Source organism: Ovis aries, chromosome 6, assembly GCF_016772045.2.
Source record: "Ovis aries strain OAR_USU_Benz2616 breed Rambouillet chromosome 6, ARS-UI_Ramb_v3.0, whole genome shotgun sequence".
Taxonomy (NCBI): Eukaryota; Metazoa; Chordata; class Mammalia; order Artiodactyla; family Bovidae; genus Ovis; species Ovis aries.
The window spans coordinates 113,654,119-113,672,248 of record NC_056059.1 but is presented as its reverse complement, the minus strand read 5'-3'; the positions used below and the strand labels follow the sequence as shown (position 1 = coordinate 113,672,248).

The following is an 18,130-nucleotide window of genomic DNA, read 5'->3' as shown; positions in this document are numbered from 1 at the left end:
CCTAACCGGGAGCACTCAGCAAGAGAGTGTTTGAAGTGAAGGCACAGCACAGTCTGCAGAAGCCATAGGAGTCGAGAAGAGTGGGAGATGAAACACTTGCTGAGAGACAGCTCAGACCTCATGTGCTTGGCATGTTTCCTCCCAATCCTGCTTTGAACTCTGTCCAGGGTCAGGGAAGTAGCTCCAGGGGTATGCCAGCTCCCACCCCCATGCCATTCATTCCTGATAGGCAGACAGAGGGACCTACTGAGATGCAGGCCAGCAAAGGATCTCTTTTGTCCTTAGAGGTATACAGGGCTGCCACACTCCAGCCCTTCCCTCTGGGTCTTGCCATCATCCCCCATTCCAGGGCCTTTCCCCACAGGCCATTCCAGGGGCCCAGGTGCACACTGGGTATCTTGTCCTTGCCACAGTCCTTCAGCACTTGGGATTCTCCAGGCCTGCCCCAGCCCCGCCTGATGCTACCAGCTGCCTAGGCCTTCCAGGGATCTTGTACCATTGCTAACTTGGCTGGACCAGGAACCCTGAGATCATCCCAGGCCTAGACTGTATCTACGGGAACCCAGGCAGATCCATCTCTGACCTCATCTTCCTCAGCATTTCCCAGATGGGGCTCAGGGGCCTCTGTGGGCAGGACCTCACACCCATTCCTGGCCTTTGCTCCTAGATTTATTTCATGCCTGGACTGGATTCTACGCCTCCCGAAGTGGTCTCAAGGGGCTGGTGAGGAGAGCCAGCGCTCTGCTGTATGCCGGGGAGTCCATGTTCACACGCTACGTGCTGTTGGCTCCCCACTGGTTCCTGGACCCGGCCTGGGGCCTGCAGCAGCTCCAGCAGCTCCGCTGGGCAGTCTCCGAGGTAATGCAGTGCCTCGTAGAGACAGGACAGGGTTGGACCCTCCTGGGCTGTGTGCTTCCCCCTTCCCAACCCAGCACACCTCCCAGTCCATGGTCACTACAGGTCCACTTTACAGATGAGAAAACCCCAATTCTCCAGCAACACCTGCTGAGAGGGAAGGGGAGTCAGGGCCCAGTGGGCATCAGGACAGCAGGTGCTGAGGAGAGGCCGGCCTGACCCCACTCTTGCTCTGCTCTGCTGGGGGCCCAGGTCCAGCACCATGATGCCATCACTGGGACTCATGCTGTCAAGGTTGGTGACATGTTTGTAGAGAACCTGAGCACCAGGATGGAAGGGGTGCACAAGCTGATGGCCTCGATCATCCAGGACAGGTCTCCAGCCCACTCGGGTAAGTGAGGCCCCTAGGGGCACAGTGAGCCCTGGCAGGCGTCTGCCCCATTCTGAGAAGAGAGCCTGAGGGTCAGGGGATGGACCAGGATATCTGAACGTCAGACTCAAGTCCCATTCAGTGGAGGCCCTCATTTCAGTGTGAGCTGGGCAGGTGCCTTCACTTCTCTGAGCCCTGTTTCCTCTCTATGATTGAGGAAGGGCTGTTGTTCCTAGAGGGAGGGAAAAATGCTAACACATTCTGGATGTTGCCAACATATTGTTTGCACAATTTAATGTAACACTTAATGACCTGATAACCACAATGGTGTGATCACTTACCTACAGTCAGGCATCCTGGAGTGTGAGTCAAGTGGGCCTTAGGAAGCATTACTATGAAGAAAGCTAATGGGGGTGACTGAATTCCAGCTAAGCTCTTTTAAATCCTAAAAGATGATGCTGTTAAAGTGCTGCACCCAGCATGCCATCAAATTTGGAAAACTCAGCAGTGGCCACAAGACTGGAAAAGTCAGTCTGCATACCAATCCCGAAGAACAGTAATGCCAAAGATGCTCAAATGACCACACAATTGTGCTGATTTTGCATGTTAGCAAGGTTATGCTCAAAATCTTTCAAGCTAGGCTTAAGCAGTATGTGAATGGAGAACTTCCAGATGTACAAGGTGGATTTAGCAAAGGTAAAGGGATCAGAAATCAAACTGCCAACATCCCTTGGATCACAAAAAGCAAGAGAATGCCAGAAAATCATTTACATTTGCTTCATTGACTACATTAAAACCTTTGACAGTGTGGATCACAACAAACTGCAGAAAATTCTTCAAGAGATAGGAATACCAGTCCACCTTACTTGCCTCCTTGGAAACCTGCATGCAGGTCAAGAAGCAATATTTAGAATCGGACATGGAACAATGAACTGCTTCAAAATTGGGAAAGGAGCACATCAAGGCTCTATACTGTCACCCTGCGTATGTAACTTACATGCGCAATGCGTCATGTGAAATGCTGGGCTGGATGAAGCACAGACTGGCATCAGGATTGCCAGGAGAAAAATCAATAACCTCAGATATGCAGATGACACCACCATTATGGGAGAAAGTGAAGAGGACCTAAAGAGCCCCTTGAGGAAGGTAAAAGAGGAAAGTGAAAAAGCTGGCTTACAACTCAACATTCAAAAAAAATGAAGATCATGGCATCTGGTCCCATCACTTCATGACAAATAGATGGGGAAAAATGAAAACAGTGGAAGACTTTATTTTCTTGGGCTCCAAAATCACTGCAGATGGTGACTTGCAGCCATAAAATTAAAAGACCCTTACTTCTTGGAAGAAAAGCCTTGACAAACCGCCGGGGTCCAGCCCCGGTGGATCCAGGGAATTCGAAGGGTGGACGGCGTCGGCGTGGAAAGACTTGTTTATTTATTAAAGTAAGATTAGATTAAGAAACTATAGTGTAGTAAGAAGATTAAGTGGAGGAAGAGGGCTGAATAGCTTGGTTTACGCGGAAGGCCAATATTCCAGACAAGGAATTTGCACCATCTACGTAGGGCCACCGGCGCCCGCTTGAATATCTAAGGGTGCCTCGCCTTAAGCTCCCTTTCTCGCGGGTCTTAACAGCCAGGGCAAGTAAGTAGACCTGGCGAGCCTCCACGCCCCAGATGGAGATTCAGCCTGAAGTTAAAGTAAAGAGCAGAGAGAGGGAAAGAGAGAGAAGAAGAAAGAGAGAGAGAGACACGGGGGGAACCAGAGTCCCAAGAAACCAGGCCGGGAGACTAGTTAGAGAAGCTGGTCCAAGAAGCTGGCCCCCGGCCCCTGGCCCCCGAAGCTGGCCCCATCCTTTATTGTTCAGAAGGCCTTTTATACTTTTGATAAAACACAGAGATCAATGGGTAACACAAGATTATGTAGCGTTCGCAGCTCAGGCTCTTTCTATACATCATTTGGTATACAAAAGGTCTCAGGTGATTTACATTATCTTCTGGCCAAGAGGCTTGTTAACACTTTTTGGCTCTCTTCCTTAATGAATGTTAATCTTGTTTCCCCTGAAGTGTTTTTCTTTAATCTACATCTCCTTAAAGTATTAACATTAAAGTTACATCTCTATAGAACAAAGGTGCAGTGGGATATAACAAAGAAGGTACTTAACTCAAAGATCTAATGTTGCTAATACAAGGTCTACTACTTGTTTTTCTAACTATATCTACAACTAAAGGATGTGAAAATTTGGCAGCAAATATTGACTCAACAAATGAAACCTTTAATCAGTCCTATTCTAAAGATTTTGACTCCTCGGAAGCTCCTACATTCCTAGGATGTTTTAAGCTTCCTGTGCCTCCTGCGGTCAGGAGGCCTCAAACATTCACACGCGCAGCTGTACGAGTCCTGCAGGCAGGCTAGAAAGCCATCAGAGGGGTTTTTGGATTGAAACACTCTTTCAAATGCAGAAGACTAAAGCCCTGAATTGACTTTTTCCAGAAAATGTCAGAAGAGTGGAAAAGCAGAGCACAAAAGCTGGCAGATTTTTATTGGGGTACATGCTTAGGAATTTCCAGAGGGGTCCCTGAAGTCTGAGCACGCCTTGCGTATGTCAGCTTCCTTCCTCATGACCTTGTCACGGGCGGGATTCCTCACACTGGCTCCCGGCAACAAACCTAGGGAGGGTATTAAAAAGCAGAGGCATCACTTTGCTGACAACGGTCCATATAGCCAAAACTATAGTCTTTCTAGTGTTCATGTACAGATATGAGAACTGGACCATAAAGAAGGCAGAGTGCAAAAGAATGGATGCTTTTGAACTATGGTATGGTGCTGAGGAAGACTCTTGAGAGTCCCTTGTACTCAAGAAGATCAAACTAGTCAATCCTAAAAGGTAGCAACCCTGAATACTCCTTGGAAGAACTGATTCTGAAGCTGAAACTCCAATAGTCTGTCCACCTGATGTGAAGAGCTGACTCATTGGAAAAGAGCCTGATACTGAGAAAGACTGAGGGCAGGAGAAGAGGATGACAGGGGATGAGACGGTTGGATGGCATTATCAACTCAGTGGACATGAGTTTGAGCAAGCTCTAGGAGATGGAGAGAGATGGGAAGGCCTGGCATGCTGCAGTCCATGGGGTCTCAAAAAGTCACACACTATTGAGCGACTTAACAGGAATCACACATCCTGAAAGCTGAAATGGTCACTGTCCTCACTTCATAGCTGAGGACCCATGCACAACACACAGCTCATGGCCCTGCCCAGGGTCAGACAGGTTGGATTGGGACCCTTAGCCAAGTGCTCCCCAGCTCTGCAGACCGCATGCAGTTTTCTCAGGGACCTTGGCCAGTCTGGCCCCTGCACTCCCTCCTGAGCTCTGCTTGGAGGCACATCACATCTGGGCGGCCATGTGACTAGCTTCTTTGTCTATGAGGGTTTCACAGGTGGAGAGTGAGTATCACTCCATTTGCCTGAAGCTGACGGGCTTCATCCTTGAAAATCCTGGGCCAACAGAGACAACTGTTGTCCCTGCAGGAGCATGTGGGCCGCCCACCTTCCCAGGGTCCACACTCACCCTGCTCTCTCTCACTGTGCCCTCCCCACCCTGCCCCTCCCCTCACCTGCCCAGCTCTGCCCTCTGCTCTGTGTACAGTCCCATCTTACCTTCAGACTCTGGAAGAGCCCTGGGGTCAGGAGTGCAGCAGACTGGAATCCTGTCCATAGGGACTGGGGTGGGGAGGGGATGATGGGCATAGAAATGGAGGTAGAACTGGGTCCTTCCAGTGTCTGGTGAGGCCAGCCATTCCCATGAGCTCACGGGGGCAGCTCCCCAAGGAAGGGGCAGGTGGAGACCCCAGAAAGGCATCCAGCCATGGGAACTGCATGGGCGGAGGCCAGATCCAGAAGTCATCAAACATGGTCATAGCCTGGGGCATACGGGGTGGGGAAGGAGTGGAAAGGGAATCCAGGTTCATACCAAAGAGTGCTCCAGTGCTGACTTTGGTGATTGACCCTGATCCTCCAAGGTCCAGAGAGTTCTGTCTACATTGCCAAGCACTCAAGCTTTGGAGCCATGCCTTAAGACACGGGTCACCTTGGACAGCTGACCATTTGCTCTGGACCTGTGTCCTCACCAGTAAAGTGGGCTGACAGGAAGAGATGAGTGAGGAGCTCATCTCTGGGGTGACGCCTCCCCCACCCCACCTGGGATCCAGGACACAGCCTGAACAGATGAGGAGGAAGTTGCACGTGGGAGCCCATGTGTCTGCCTGCCCTTCCCTCTGGACTCTGCAGGCCAGGCTCACCTGCCTCCGTTTCTCTTGTTCCGAGGGGCACCAGGGATGAGATGTGGGTCAGGTCCAGCAGTCAGTAGAGCCTGTTCTCTGTGTGCAGGCCCAGAGCGTGGGGGACACTTTGCAGTGGTCTACAACCCGCTGGCCTGGACGGTCACCACCATCATCACCCTGACTGTGGAATTCCCCAATGTCAGCATCACAGACGAGTCAGGCCACCCTGTGCCTGCACAGGTGAGGGGGACACCCCGCCTATGGTGCATGCCCTGTTGCTGCCCCTGCTCTGCGCGGGGCCCCCAGACATAGGGTATCTAAAGGGAACATGGGACATGCTGCCCTCACCGTGAGGACAGTGTCATGGGGTGAGTCACCATCAGGGTCAGTGGATCCACCCAGGGGTCTGACCCTAGGCTTTGGGCATCTGAGTTGACCAGAAGTCCCTTCTGCTGTGCTTACCCTATAAGGTCTCACAGTGGTCTGGGATACATGGAGAGCATATATGCTCTCAGGAAAATATCCGCTTTGCATGAGAAGTCCATCAGAAGTCCTAAATGTGCATCTTTATGGAGGTGCTGTATTACAGGTAGGGCCCAACCGCCTCTCTAAGGCACCCACATCCTGTGTTGTCCCTCCCCATGGCCTTCCCAGACCTGGAGCTAGACTTGTCTAAAAGTGACCCTACTGTCACCCCACCAGCCCTTCCCAGATGAGGTGGAGGAGGTGATGCCATTAGTCAGCCATTCAGTAAACACGACTGCATGTCTGTTCTGGCGTGGCCCCTAGCTGAGTGCTTGTCCCTGACACTGAAGTCCCCATGGAATTCAAGGAACAGACACAGATATAGAGAGTTGAAGTGCGGAGTGATGACCTGTTGGCCAGGGCAGCAGTCCTTAACTGAGACAGCAGAGGAAGATTCCTCTGTTGTGGTCAGGTGTGGGGAGGGGGTGGGTTGAGCTGACCCAACACAAAACATCCCCCTCCCCACCCAAAGGCAGCTCTCTCTAAGTGTCAATGCACTTCAATATTCTTGAGCACCTACTATGTGTCAGGCGTTACTCTAGGCACTGGAGAAACTTTAACAACCAAGTAGACAAAAGTCCCTGCCCTCAGGGGGCTCCTATTCTAGTGGGGGATCCAGGCAGGCACAAAATAAGAAAGTGTAGAAAGGGACAGATGATAAGTGTGGTGAAGGAAAACCTTCAGGAAAGGTATGGCATGTGGGGTGGGGACAGGGTGTCTGCTAGTTCAGAGAAAGGCCAGGCTGGAGGCTGTAAGAAGCAACATGAACTTGCTCATAGCTCCGTAAATCCTCCCCACAGGACCCAGAGATGACATCTGTGCCCTATCGAGTGAGCCCCATCCCCCACTCCACACGTGGATTCAGTGGTGTCACCCAATTCCCTTGCCTGAATCCGATGATGTGGAGATGGAGAAAGGCCTGCAGGGGTGACCTGGAAGCCTCCCTCCTCAGGGAAATTGGAGGATTAAGAGACAAGAGTCCACCCTCCAAGGAAGAGGCTTCCAGGTTGAGGGAACAGAATGAGCAAAGGCTCAGAGGCAGGAACAGGAAGGAGTGTGGGAGGAGGGCAGGTGGTTTGCAGCCCTGCTGGAGAAGGAAGAAGGGGGACGAGGACTGATTCTGTTGTGCAGAGAAGATGCAGGAGAGGAAAGCAGCTCAGCCCAGTGATGGATGACCCAGCTATCTCTGTGCAGAGCAAGCACTCCATTCACCAGGTGTGTAAGCCCAGGGTTTCCAAGGAGACTAAGGCATCTTCCATATCTGACATCCATCATTCATCTTGTCCCTCATGCCTTTCAGTTCCAAAGATCAAAGGAGATGCCCTCTGCCTATGACCTGCACGTGCTGACCATGATCCCAGGACTCAGTTACAGGCACTATAGCATCCAGCCCAGCAGGAGGCCCCAGGAGGACACTGGGGAGCCTGTGACCTCCTTGGCCAGCTCCAGGCGGTTTGGACTTAGACTCAGGAGAAGTGGCAAGCAGGTGGGCGGAAGCCTAGTGCCTGTGAAGAATGACTGCTACACCGTATTCCTAGACAAGGACACCAACCTGATGCACAGCATCTGGGAGAGGTGAGGTGCAGTTGTTGCTGCCTCTGAGGCCAGGAGGACCCTGGGACCTGGGCAAGTAATGCCCTTCCTGGGTCTCCATTTCCTCAGCTGCAGGGTGAGAGTGTGATGGTGGGGAAGCTCCCTGCAGTGCAATCAGGTGTATGTTTAGTAGCGAGAATCTAGGCCAGATCCATAGAGCCGTTCTTGAATTTGCTTATTCCAGAGTTTGATTCACGGAAAATGGGGCATTGCAGATCACATCCTGGGAATTGGTAATAGTCGTATTATCTACTTTTTAATATTCAGAGCCACAAACATCCATCTTTTCACGCACACTCCCATCCATCTGCGCACTCACCCACCCGCTCATCTATGCACCTAACCCTGCACGTTTCCGTCCATCATCCGTCAATGTATCCATCCATCCTATCCACCCATTCATTCACCCATCCTTCCGTCCATCCTTCCATCCATCCATCCACCCATCCATCCATTCATCCCCTCAAGTATTTATTCACTCACCAGCACTCTTTGGCAGCTGAGCCCAGGAAAGTCTCCCCAGAGTTTGAAGCCTCCGTGTGCATGCTCAGGTTTCATCCCAGGCAGTTTCTATTCCTCTTCAGCTTCTTGTCCAGCACATCCACATCTGTTTCCTGATGTGGTCTCCTAACAAAGCAGAAGTCTGTGGGTGGGGGGAGTGGACAGGAAGCTTGGGGGAGCATCTGGCAGAAAGTGAGGTAAGGAAAGAGAAGGAAGAGGCAGACAGAGAAGGGGAGGAAGGCAGGGTGCATTGGTGTGAAGTGAGTGTCACCTGGAGCTCAGCCCCGTCATCTGTCAGCAGTCTGAAAGAACAGACCAGTACACCCCTGCCCCTGATGGGGCTCAGTCTTCCAGTCAGCCCACAAGTCCTTCTTGAGAGGGCATGAGGCACGGAGGCAGGATAGACTGCAGAGAGTGTGGGGGAGCAGCAGAAATGGGGTTTCACCCCAGCAGGTTCTGAGTGCTACCCCGTCCCAGTGTCTGGCTGGGAAAGGTGGAGTCTGCAGGCCAGCTTGAGCTGTCATCAGAGCCCTATGCCCCTTCTGCAGAACCTCTGAAAGGCCAGCTCCAGCTCCCAACCCCTTCCCGCCCACCTTCTCAGGCCCCATGCCCCTCTTGCAGAACCCCTGAAAGACCAGCTTCAGCTCCCAACCCCTCCCTGCCCACCTTCAGATGCCTCACGTCTAAGCCACAACCCTACACATTGCCTCCCAGGAGAACTCATGTCCTGCTGTCTATCTTCCTGACTTTCCAAGTTTCATCCACAATGCAGTGTGAGTGAAACTCTATTTCTCTTCAGGGCCCAATAATATTCCTCTGACAGATATCCCTTGGTTCATTTGTCCAGTCCTCATCTCATGAGCATGTGGGTGGTTTCCACTCTGGGGCTATGGTGAAAAAGGCTGCTGTGAATATGAATGTACAAGATTTTGTGTGGACAAAAGCTTTTCTTTCTCTTGGGTTAGTTCCTAGGAGTGGAATTACTAGGTCACAGGAAACTCTTATGTTAAGCTCTTTGTGAAACGGCTGGACTGTTTCCCACGTTGCTGCACCATTTTGCATTCTTATCCAAGTGTGTGAGGGTCCCATTTCTGCACATCTCCACCTACACTTGGGTTTATCTGCCTTTTGGATATAGTTATGCTAGTGGATATGATGTGGCATCTCATTGTGACTTTGATTTGCATGCCCTGAGAACTACAGGCATTGAACATCTCTCCATGGGCCTGTTGGCCATTTGTGCGTCTCCTCTGGTGAAATGTGTTTTTAGATCCTTTGCCCGTCTCAAAACTGGGTAGTTCTTTATTATGGAGTTGTAAAAGTTCTTTCAACGTAGGGAGAATTACTACAAACAAAGCTGGTGGAGGTAATGAAAATCCAGCTGAGCTGTTTCAAATCCTAAAAGATGATGCTGTTTAAGTCCTGCACTCAATATGTCAGCAAATTTGGAAAATTCAGCAGTGGCCACAGGACTGGGGAAGGTCAGTTGTCATTCCAGTCCCTAACAGCAGCAATGCCAAAGAATGTTCCAGCTACTGTACAACTGTGCTCATTTCAAAAACAATTCGTTTTTTGGGGGCAAAAGTATTTGCGGTTTCAGACAGTGGATTTTAAATCCCTTATGTGCGTGCATGCATGCCAAGTCACATCAGTCATGTCCAACTCTTTTCGGCCCTATGAACCATAGCCTGCCAGGCTCCCCTGTCCGTGGGATTCTTCTGGCAAGAATACTGGGGTCAGTTGCCGAGCCTTCCTCCACTTGATCTTCCCAACCCAGAGATCTAACCCACGTGGCTTACATCTTCTGAATTGGCAGGTGGGTTCTTTACCTCTAGTGCCACCCGGGAAGCTCCTTAAATAATTATAACTAGGCTCAAATACATCTTTATTAATCAACATAGGGATCATTACAATGAACACATTTTTGGCAATGAGAAAAGAAGTTTGTTTATTCCTATAGCATAAAAACCTGTGCTTCAGGATATCAGGAACTCTTGGAAAGCATTTTCTGTCTCCTGCTGGTTGTGGAAGCATTTGAGAGTTACTGAGCATACTTCTCTGGTGTAATGGTTTCGCTGGCATATAGAAAGATGTAGTGGATCAAATGGGCAGCAGACCACCAAACAGTGACCATGACTTTTCATTTTTAGTGCAGGTTTGGCTTTGGGAAGATTTTGTAGCTTCTTCTCGGATAACCAGTGAGCTGGCTGTTGATGGTTGTTAAACAAAATCCACTTTTGCCACACTTCATGATTCGATTGAGAATTGGTTCATCGTTGTTGTATAGAATAAGAAAAGATGAGACTCAAAAGGCTGATTTTTAAATTTTTGGTCAGCTCATGAGTGAGTGAAGCTGCTCAGTTGTGTCCGACTCTTTGCAACCCCATAGATTGTAGCCTACCAGGCTCCTCTGTCCATGGGATTTTCCAGGCAAGAGTACTGGAGTGGGTTGCCAGCACCCATTTGTTAAGCTTTTTCATCTTTCTAATTTTCTTCAAATGCTGAATGATGATAGATTTCCAACACTGTATTCTTTGGCAACTCCTCACCTGGTTGTTAGAGGACCAGCTTCAATAATGGCTCTCAATTGGTTGTTGTCAACTTTCGATGGCCAGCCAATATTCTCCTCATCTTCAAGACACTCATCTACCTTGCAAAACTTCTTGAACCATCACATTACTGTACATTTGTTAGCAGTTCCTGGGCCAAATGCATTGTTGATGTTGCAAGTTGTCTCTGCTGCTTTCCAACTCATTTTGAACTCAAATAAGAAAATCGTTGACATTTGCTTTTTATCTAACATCATTTCTGTAGCCTAAAATAAATATAAAACAAACAGGAAGCAATGTCATTAGCAGAAAAGCATAAAGTGAGAAATGCACATTGAAATGACATATAACTTCATTCATTAAAGAATATATTCCAGTATCAAACAGCAAATTTCAACAATGCAAAAGTCACAATTATTTTGCACCAACTCTAGCTAGGTTATGCTCAAATTCCTTCAAGACAGACATCCGCAATAAGCGAACCAAGGACTTCCAGATGTACAAGCTCAGTTTCGAAGAGGCAGAGGAACCAGAAATCAAATTGCCAACAGTTATTGGATCATAGAAAAGCAAGGGAATTCCAGGAAAATATCTGCTTCATTGACTACATTAAAGCCTTTGACTATGTATCACATCAAATTGTGGAAAATTCTGGAATAGATTGGAATACCAGACCACCTTATCCTTCTCCTGAGAAATATGTATGCAGGTTAAGAAGCTGCAGTTAGAAGTGGATATGGAACAATGGACTGGTTGCAAACTAGGGAAGGAGTACATCTAGGTTGCATACTGTCTCCCGCTTATTTACCTTACATACAGGGTGTATCTTGCAAAATGTTGGGCTGGATGAATCATAAGCTGGAATCAAGATTGCTGAGAGAAATATCAACAACCTCAGATGTGCAAATGATACTACTCTAATGACAGAACGCGAAGAGGAACTAAAGAGCCTCTTGATGAGGGTGAGGAAGAAAGTGCAAAAGCCATCCTGAAACTGCGCATTCAAAAAACTAAGATCGTGGCATCTGGTCTCATCTCTTCATGGCAAATAGGAGGGGAAAAAATGGAAGTAATGACACATTTGATTTTCTTTGGCTCCAAAATCATTGTGATGGTGACTGCAGCCATGAAATTAAAAGATGCTTACTCCTTGGAAGGAAAGCTTTGATAAACCTAGACAGTGTATTAAAAGCAGAGACATCACTTTGCCAACAAAGGTCCATATATATCAAGAAGAAGTAGAAGTGAAGTCATTCAGTAGTGTCTGACTCTTTGTGACCCCATGGACTCTAGCCTACTAGGCCCCTCTGTCCATGGGATTTTCCAAGAAGAGTACTCTAGAGCATCTTCCCGACCCAGGGGTCGAACCTGGGTCTCCTGCATTATATACAGATGCTTTACCATCTGAGCCAGCAGGGAAGTCCAAAATATATCAAAGCTATGGTTTTTCCAGTGGTCACGTACAGATGTGAGAGCCGGAACATAAAGAAGGCTGAGTGCCAAAGAGTTGATGCTTTTGAACTGTGGTGTTGGATAAGGCTCTTGAGAGTCCCTTGGACTGCAAGGAGATCAAAGCAGTCCATCCTAAAGGAAATCAACCCTGAATATTCATTGGAAGGACTGATGCTGAAGCTGAAGCTCCAATACCTTGGCCACCTGATGTGAAGAAACGACTCATTGGAAAAGCCCCTGATGCTGGGAAGGATTGAAGGCAAAAGGAGAATGGTGTGACAGAGGGTGAGTTGCTCGGATAGCACCCCTGACTCAACGGACATAAATCTGAACAAACTCTGGGAGAAAGTGGAGTACAGGGGAACCTGTTGTGCTGCAGCCCATGGGGTCACAGAGAGTTGGACATGTATTATCCCACTGAACAACAACAACAATATGAGTTCTTCCTATTTTTAGATACACATCCATCATCAGGTGCATGGCTTGGGAATGTCTCCCATAGTGGGGCTTGACTTGCAAGTCTCAACATGGCACTGAGAGGACCTCTTATGCAAGGAAGCCAGGGGTGGAGGCCTGGGGTCAGATGAGAAAGGCCTGGGTGCCAGACTAATGAAAAGGGTTCTTTTCCTCCTCCCCTCTTCTAAGGAGCTCAGGAGGGCACTCCTCCAAAACCTCTTTTTCCCTTGGCCACAAGAACCCTACAGAAATCCGCAAGGAGCACAGACATGGCACTTCTTCAACCCCTGCGGCCAGACAGGGCCAGCTGGGATGCAAGCGCATAGCTGTGCCTTTGCGTAGGCCACACCCAGGGCGACAGCGCAAACCCATGTGTGCAAGGCTCTGAGCCCATTCCTCCCTTATCCCTGGCGTATCCATGCCACCAGTCCTAACCTAAGGGAGTGAGAATGGAGTGTGACTTTGAGTTCTTCTTGGCATTTCCTGTGTGTGGGATCTCAGGAAGTGAGGTCGCATCTCCCAGAGGGCTATGCCTCTGCCCTGAGATGTGTTCATAATCCGTACTTGTGAGGGTCCGGAGAAGAGGATGAAGGGTTAACTGAAGGCCCTGGCAAGTGACATGGGGACAGCACCAGTGTGACAGGCTTCCACGATGTCCTGGCTTGATGACCTCCTGAAGGAGTAGGTATCCCCCTGCTGGCATCTAGGATAATGGGGCCTGGCTAGCGAAGACAAAGCCTCTGCAGGCATGATACACTCTCTACTTGTATCCCCAGGAGCCTGCACTGAAGCCTGTGTGCCCTCCTCTGTGGAATCCAGTCCTGGACACAGATAGGGTCTGATGCTGTGTGGGCTCTGGTGGGTCCAGCCAGCTCTCCTCCAAGCCAAGTGTGTGGACTTCACTCAGTGACCTCATAGCTGTCACTGAAGAGCTGATGAGGTTGTTTGTGTCCACCCCTGGTTCCAGGCTGGCATCTCCACAGAGTCTCTGTGAGCCTGGTTCTAGCATAAGGATGGCACATTGTCCATGACGATGACACTCTTTTCTCTTTCCTTTCTGTGCAGGCAGAGTAACCGGACAGTACGGGTGACCCAGAGTTTTAGGGAGTATCATGTGAAGAGTGATGTCAATCATGGCCCCGTTTCAGATAATTATGTGTTTACACCCAATGGTAGAGCAGAGCCAGCGTGGGAGGCTGTGAGGATGGAGATCGTGGAGGGGCCGCTGGTGACTGAGATCCGGCAGTACTTCTACAGGTGAGGGCGGCCTCCTGCTTGTGCTCAGCTCATGGAGGTGCTCACAGGCAGGGGAATGAGGAAATGAGGGCCCGTCATGCTTCAGACACCCAGCTCCTGGACCTGGGCTTGGCACACGGTCCTTCCTCCATGGAAGTTCGATGAAGTCATGAGCTGCTCCAGTCTCTGCAGTCCTGCTCTGCTTGCCTGTGCTGTGTCACCTTGGTGGGACCTAAGTCCAGAGGTGGGACAGGAGCCCACGGTGGCAGTGACCTAGACACGAGAGCAGTTCTTGTGTTTTCATGAGCAGGACAGACAGAGCCCCCAGGCCTGGTCGGATAACCAGTCTTCAGAGGACAGGGTCCCTCCTGTTCTATTGCCCAAGCAAGCTACCCGGCCCCCAACCTGCAGGAAGGATGGAGGGGGGGAAACAGAAGGAGAGGAAGGAAGAAAGGAGAAGGGCGGGGCATCCAGAAGACTCTTCAGGCTTGACCTACCTGTCCTGCTTCTCCTCCAGGGAGGTGAACGATAGTGAGCCCACATTCGCCATCTACTCCCAGCTGGCCCATGGACCCCAGGGCTCTGATGGGGAGCTGCTCTGCCATCGCATAGAGCAGGAGTACCGGGTGGGCCCCTTGGAGCTGAACCGCGAGGCCATCCTGAGGATAAGCACCAAGCTGGACACGGGGCGAGTTCTCTACTCGGACAACAACGGCTACCAGGTGCAGCGCAGGTCCTACAGGAACTACAAGAGCAACACCATCGCTCGGGTACGTCTTGAGCTGTCCTGGGGGCACAGCAGCCAGAGATATAGTCCTGATGGCAGGTTTTCAGAAGGCAGGAGAGATCCCTTAAGCTCCAGAGCATCTCCCTTAGGGTGTCTGCCCCTCAGGCCTGTGGCCCAGGCATGTTCAGACCTGGTCTCAGAGTTCTGGAGCCACCACGTATGAGGTGTGTCCCTGAGGTTTCCTGGGTGCCCCGCAGGTTCTCTTCGGTCAATGGGTGACCTACTGGGGGTTGCTTGAGGATTATGCACCTGGTACTTGTCTAGGCCTGAATAGCGTGTGACCCTCCCTGGCTGCTCTGAGATGAGTCACAGCCTGTCTTCCAGGGAGAGCTGAGCAGGGGCTGAATTCCAAATTCAATCAGCTCCCAGGGCCTTGCCCTCCATCAGCGTGACCTTGGGTGCGTCCCAAGGTGTCCCTGGGCCTTGGTGCTCTCCTGGGAAGACAGCGACCTCCCCCAGATCTGTGCTGAGCGCTGGGATGATCCAGGGGCAGCGCCATGCTGGGCGCCTCCTGAGCCTCTGTCCCTGTTAGTTGTCTCTCCTTCCACTGGGGCCCTGAGAAGGGATGTGGTTCCCCACTGCTCTGTCTTCCATGAGCTTCTGTCCCTTCATCTCTGTGGCTGGTCCTCACCCACCGTGGTCTGGGATCCAGAGGGTCCAGGACCATCAACACAGGTCATTTTGCCCCAATAGAACAAACAAATAGAACGAAAGATTGTATGAGCACTTTCCAGCCCAGACACCAGCCCCTTTCTACTTGGGAACCACTGGCTGGGGGCATCCCAGGCTGGATGGGTACAAATGTCTCATTCACTCCCTGCACTAGGGGGACCTTCGGGGCACATTTTACAGATGGGAAAACTGAGGCTTGGCAGGCTGAGTCCCCCAGGGCATAAGGTCAGGAAGCGGTGGAGCTGGATTTGAATCCAAGTGTGTCCATCTCACAAGTCCGAGCCCCTCCCCTCACTACCACACCACCCTGGGCTGCTGCTGCGCCCATGCAGGAGGCCACCTGGGGCCAGAGGGAGACCCTGGACCTGCTGGCTGACCTGGCCCACTGCCCCCACCACCAACCTGCCAATGTTTCTGTCCACAGAATTACTACCCCATGGTCCAGTCAGCCTTCATCCAGAGCAGACGCAGCAGGTTGGTGCTGCTCTCCACACAGGCACACGGCATCTCCAGCCAAAGGAACGGACAGGTGGAGGTAGGAGGAGGCCCTGCTGGTCACTCTCGGGGACCCCAGGGCCCAGGCAGGCCCAGTCAGACAGTTGTCCCCTGCAGGTCATGCTCCACCGGCGGCTGTGGAACAATGACAAGGGTGCCCTGGGCAACAACCTCACACTGAATGACACCTCGGTCATCCACCCAGTGCTCTGGCTCCTTCTGGGATCCAGGGCCCTCACCAGTGGCCTGCACCAGAGGAGTGGGCTGGCCCTGCAGCACCGGCCTGTCGTGATGCTCAGAGAGATGAACGGTGAGGTGGGGGGTCCTTTCAGTGCACCTGTCATCACTGCCCCGGGCGAGCTGACCTGTCTAGCACTGGGGCTGAGCTGGTGCCCGCAGGGATCTGGGCTACTATGGGGCAGGAAGTGATCAGGGGCCTCAGATGCAGGCCTCTCATTTTAAATGTGAGCAACCTGAGGTGCAAAGAGGGTTCAATGACTTGTTAAAGGTCATACAGTTGTGTGTGTGTGTGTGTGTGTGTGTGTGTGTGTGTGTGTGTATTAGTCGCTAAGTGACGTCTGACTTTGCGACCCCACGGACTGTAGCCCACCAGGCTCCTCTATCCAAGGAATTCTCCGGGCAAGAATACTGGAATGGGTTGCCATTTCCTCCTCCAGGGATCTTCCTGATCCAGGGATCGAAGCTGGGTCTCCTGCATTCCAGGCAGTTTCTTTACCGTCTGAGCCACCAAGGAAGCCCCAGGGAAGCAGTCTTGACCCTCCTGTTTCAAGAGCAGAGATGCCAGGGAGAGGTTCTGATTGGCCCAGATCGAATCACGTGACCCAAGCCTGGCCAATCACTGAGGCCTGGGAGTTGTGAAGAGATGGCAGCTCCAGCTGGAGCCCAGAGTTGAACAGAGCATCTCCTGGAAGTGGAGGGCTGAGTCCCTCTGGGCAGAGGCAGCGATAGATGACAGCACGGGAGCTGGCGTCTGACATCTTGTTCTCAGAGCAGGTCTCTGTCTGAACTCCCTGCAAGTTCTTGAAGAAATGGCGTCTTCTCTCTGCTCCCATCTCCCAGTCTGCAGTTTGAACTGACTGGACCAGATATTCAAGGCAGGCTGGGGCGTTTGCACCAACAGGTGCTTCAGGCTGCCGGCCGTGTGGGCCACAGGTGGGAGGGAGTGAGATCAGCTGAAGTGGGGGACTTAGTGTGGCAAGCTGTGAGAGTCAGGAGGAGAGTTTGGCCCAAAGCCTCTCCTTGTTGTCCATCTGCCTTTCAGAGATTGCCCCGCATGGCTCAGGTCCCTGGAAGCAAAAGGCTGTGACGCTGCCTCCAGGCATCCACCTGCAGATCCTCAGCATCCCCGGCTGGAAGTACAGCTCAAACCACACAGAGCACCTGCAGACTCTCCAGAAAGGTGCGGCAGGTGTTCAGGTGTCCAGACTCACTCCTGCCTCCCCATGTCAGCCTGGTCCTCCAACCCTTCACCAGACAAAGGGCCCTCCTCAGAGTTGTCCAGGCTCTGTGAGGTCACCTGGTTTCCTTATCTGCCCAATGAGGGATCTGAGGCCCACAGGGAGGCAGATCACTCAGCAAGCAGGAACAAGGTGGGTCTGGATAATATCAGATGCAGTGACTGTGTACAGAGGGAAGCCCCCAGCAGGTGATCAGGAATGGCTTCCTGGAGGAGGAAACAACTGCCAGGTACCCATTATTCATATCACCAAGGCGTTTGCTCCACTGTACCTGCTCTGTTACACTGCATGTATCTCAACGGCATGGCTCACTATGCCTCAATTGCTCTTCTGCTCTCAGAGACCCACCAAGGGCTGTCACCCTCCAGTGTAAGTGTCTGTGGAATGAGGAGGAGGAAAAAGAGGCAGAAGCCAAAGGTCATCTTTGTCCCTGATATAGGGGTGTTGCTGAATTGCTGGCTCAACTCTGTAGATGAAAGTGGCTGGGCTGGTCAAGTCCATCCTGTTAGAGAGAGGTTGGTATAGACTGAGCCAGGGGAGCCACAGCCACAAGGGATGCTGTGAGGCCTGCCGCCCCTCATGTTGCTTGAAACCTCAAGGAATCACCACCAGCATGATCATTGCCATCATTATCATTATCGTCACCACCATCTTCATCACCATTATGCTCGTCAACTTCAAGTTCTGCACCGAGAAGTCCTTCCCTGATTCTAGAGCTCCAGTCCCTAACCTTGGCTTTACAAATGGAGAGAAGAGAATTTGCAGACCTCTTAGGCTGCAGTAACAAGGACCCACAGCATCACCATCCTCCCACAGCATAGGTCATTTTGTCCCCGTGTTCTGCGGGATTGGCAGGACTGCCCTCCTCATCTGGTCTCAAAGG

General features: G+C 51.2%; 1 protein-coding gene across 1 annotated transcript; it reads left to right on the top strand.

Annotated features, from left to right (window-relative positions):
* Nucleotides 1-588: 588 nt before the first annotated feature.
* LOC101117079 (epididymis-specific alpha-mannosidase-like) lies at nt 589-18,054 on the top strand (the record flags this gene model as incomplete). Its single annotated transcript, XM_060417739.1, has 9 exons — nt 589-858; nt 1,108-1,246; nt 5,610-5,743; nt 7,329-7,603; nt 13,645-13,836; nt 14,333-14,585; nt 15,699-15,809; nt 15,887-16,079; nt 17,052-18,054. Coding segments are annotated over 9 exons (2,136 nt in total), but the record flags the coding sequence as incomplete, so codon positions are not given.
* Between the last annotated feature and the right edge of the window lie 76 nt (nt 18,055-18,130).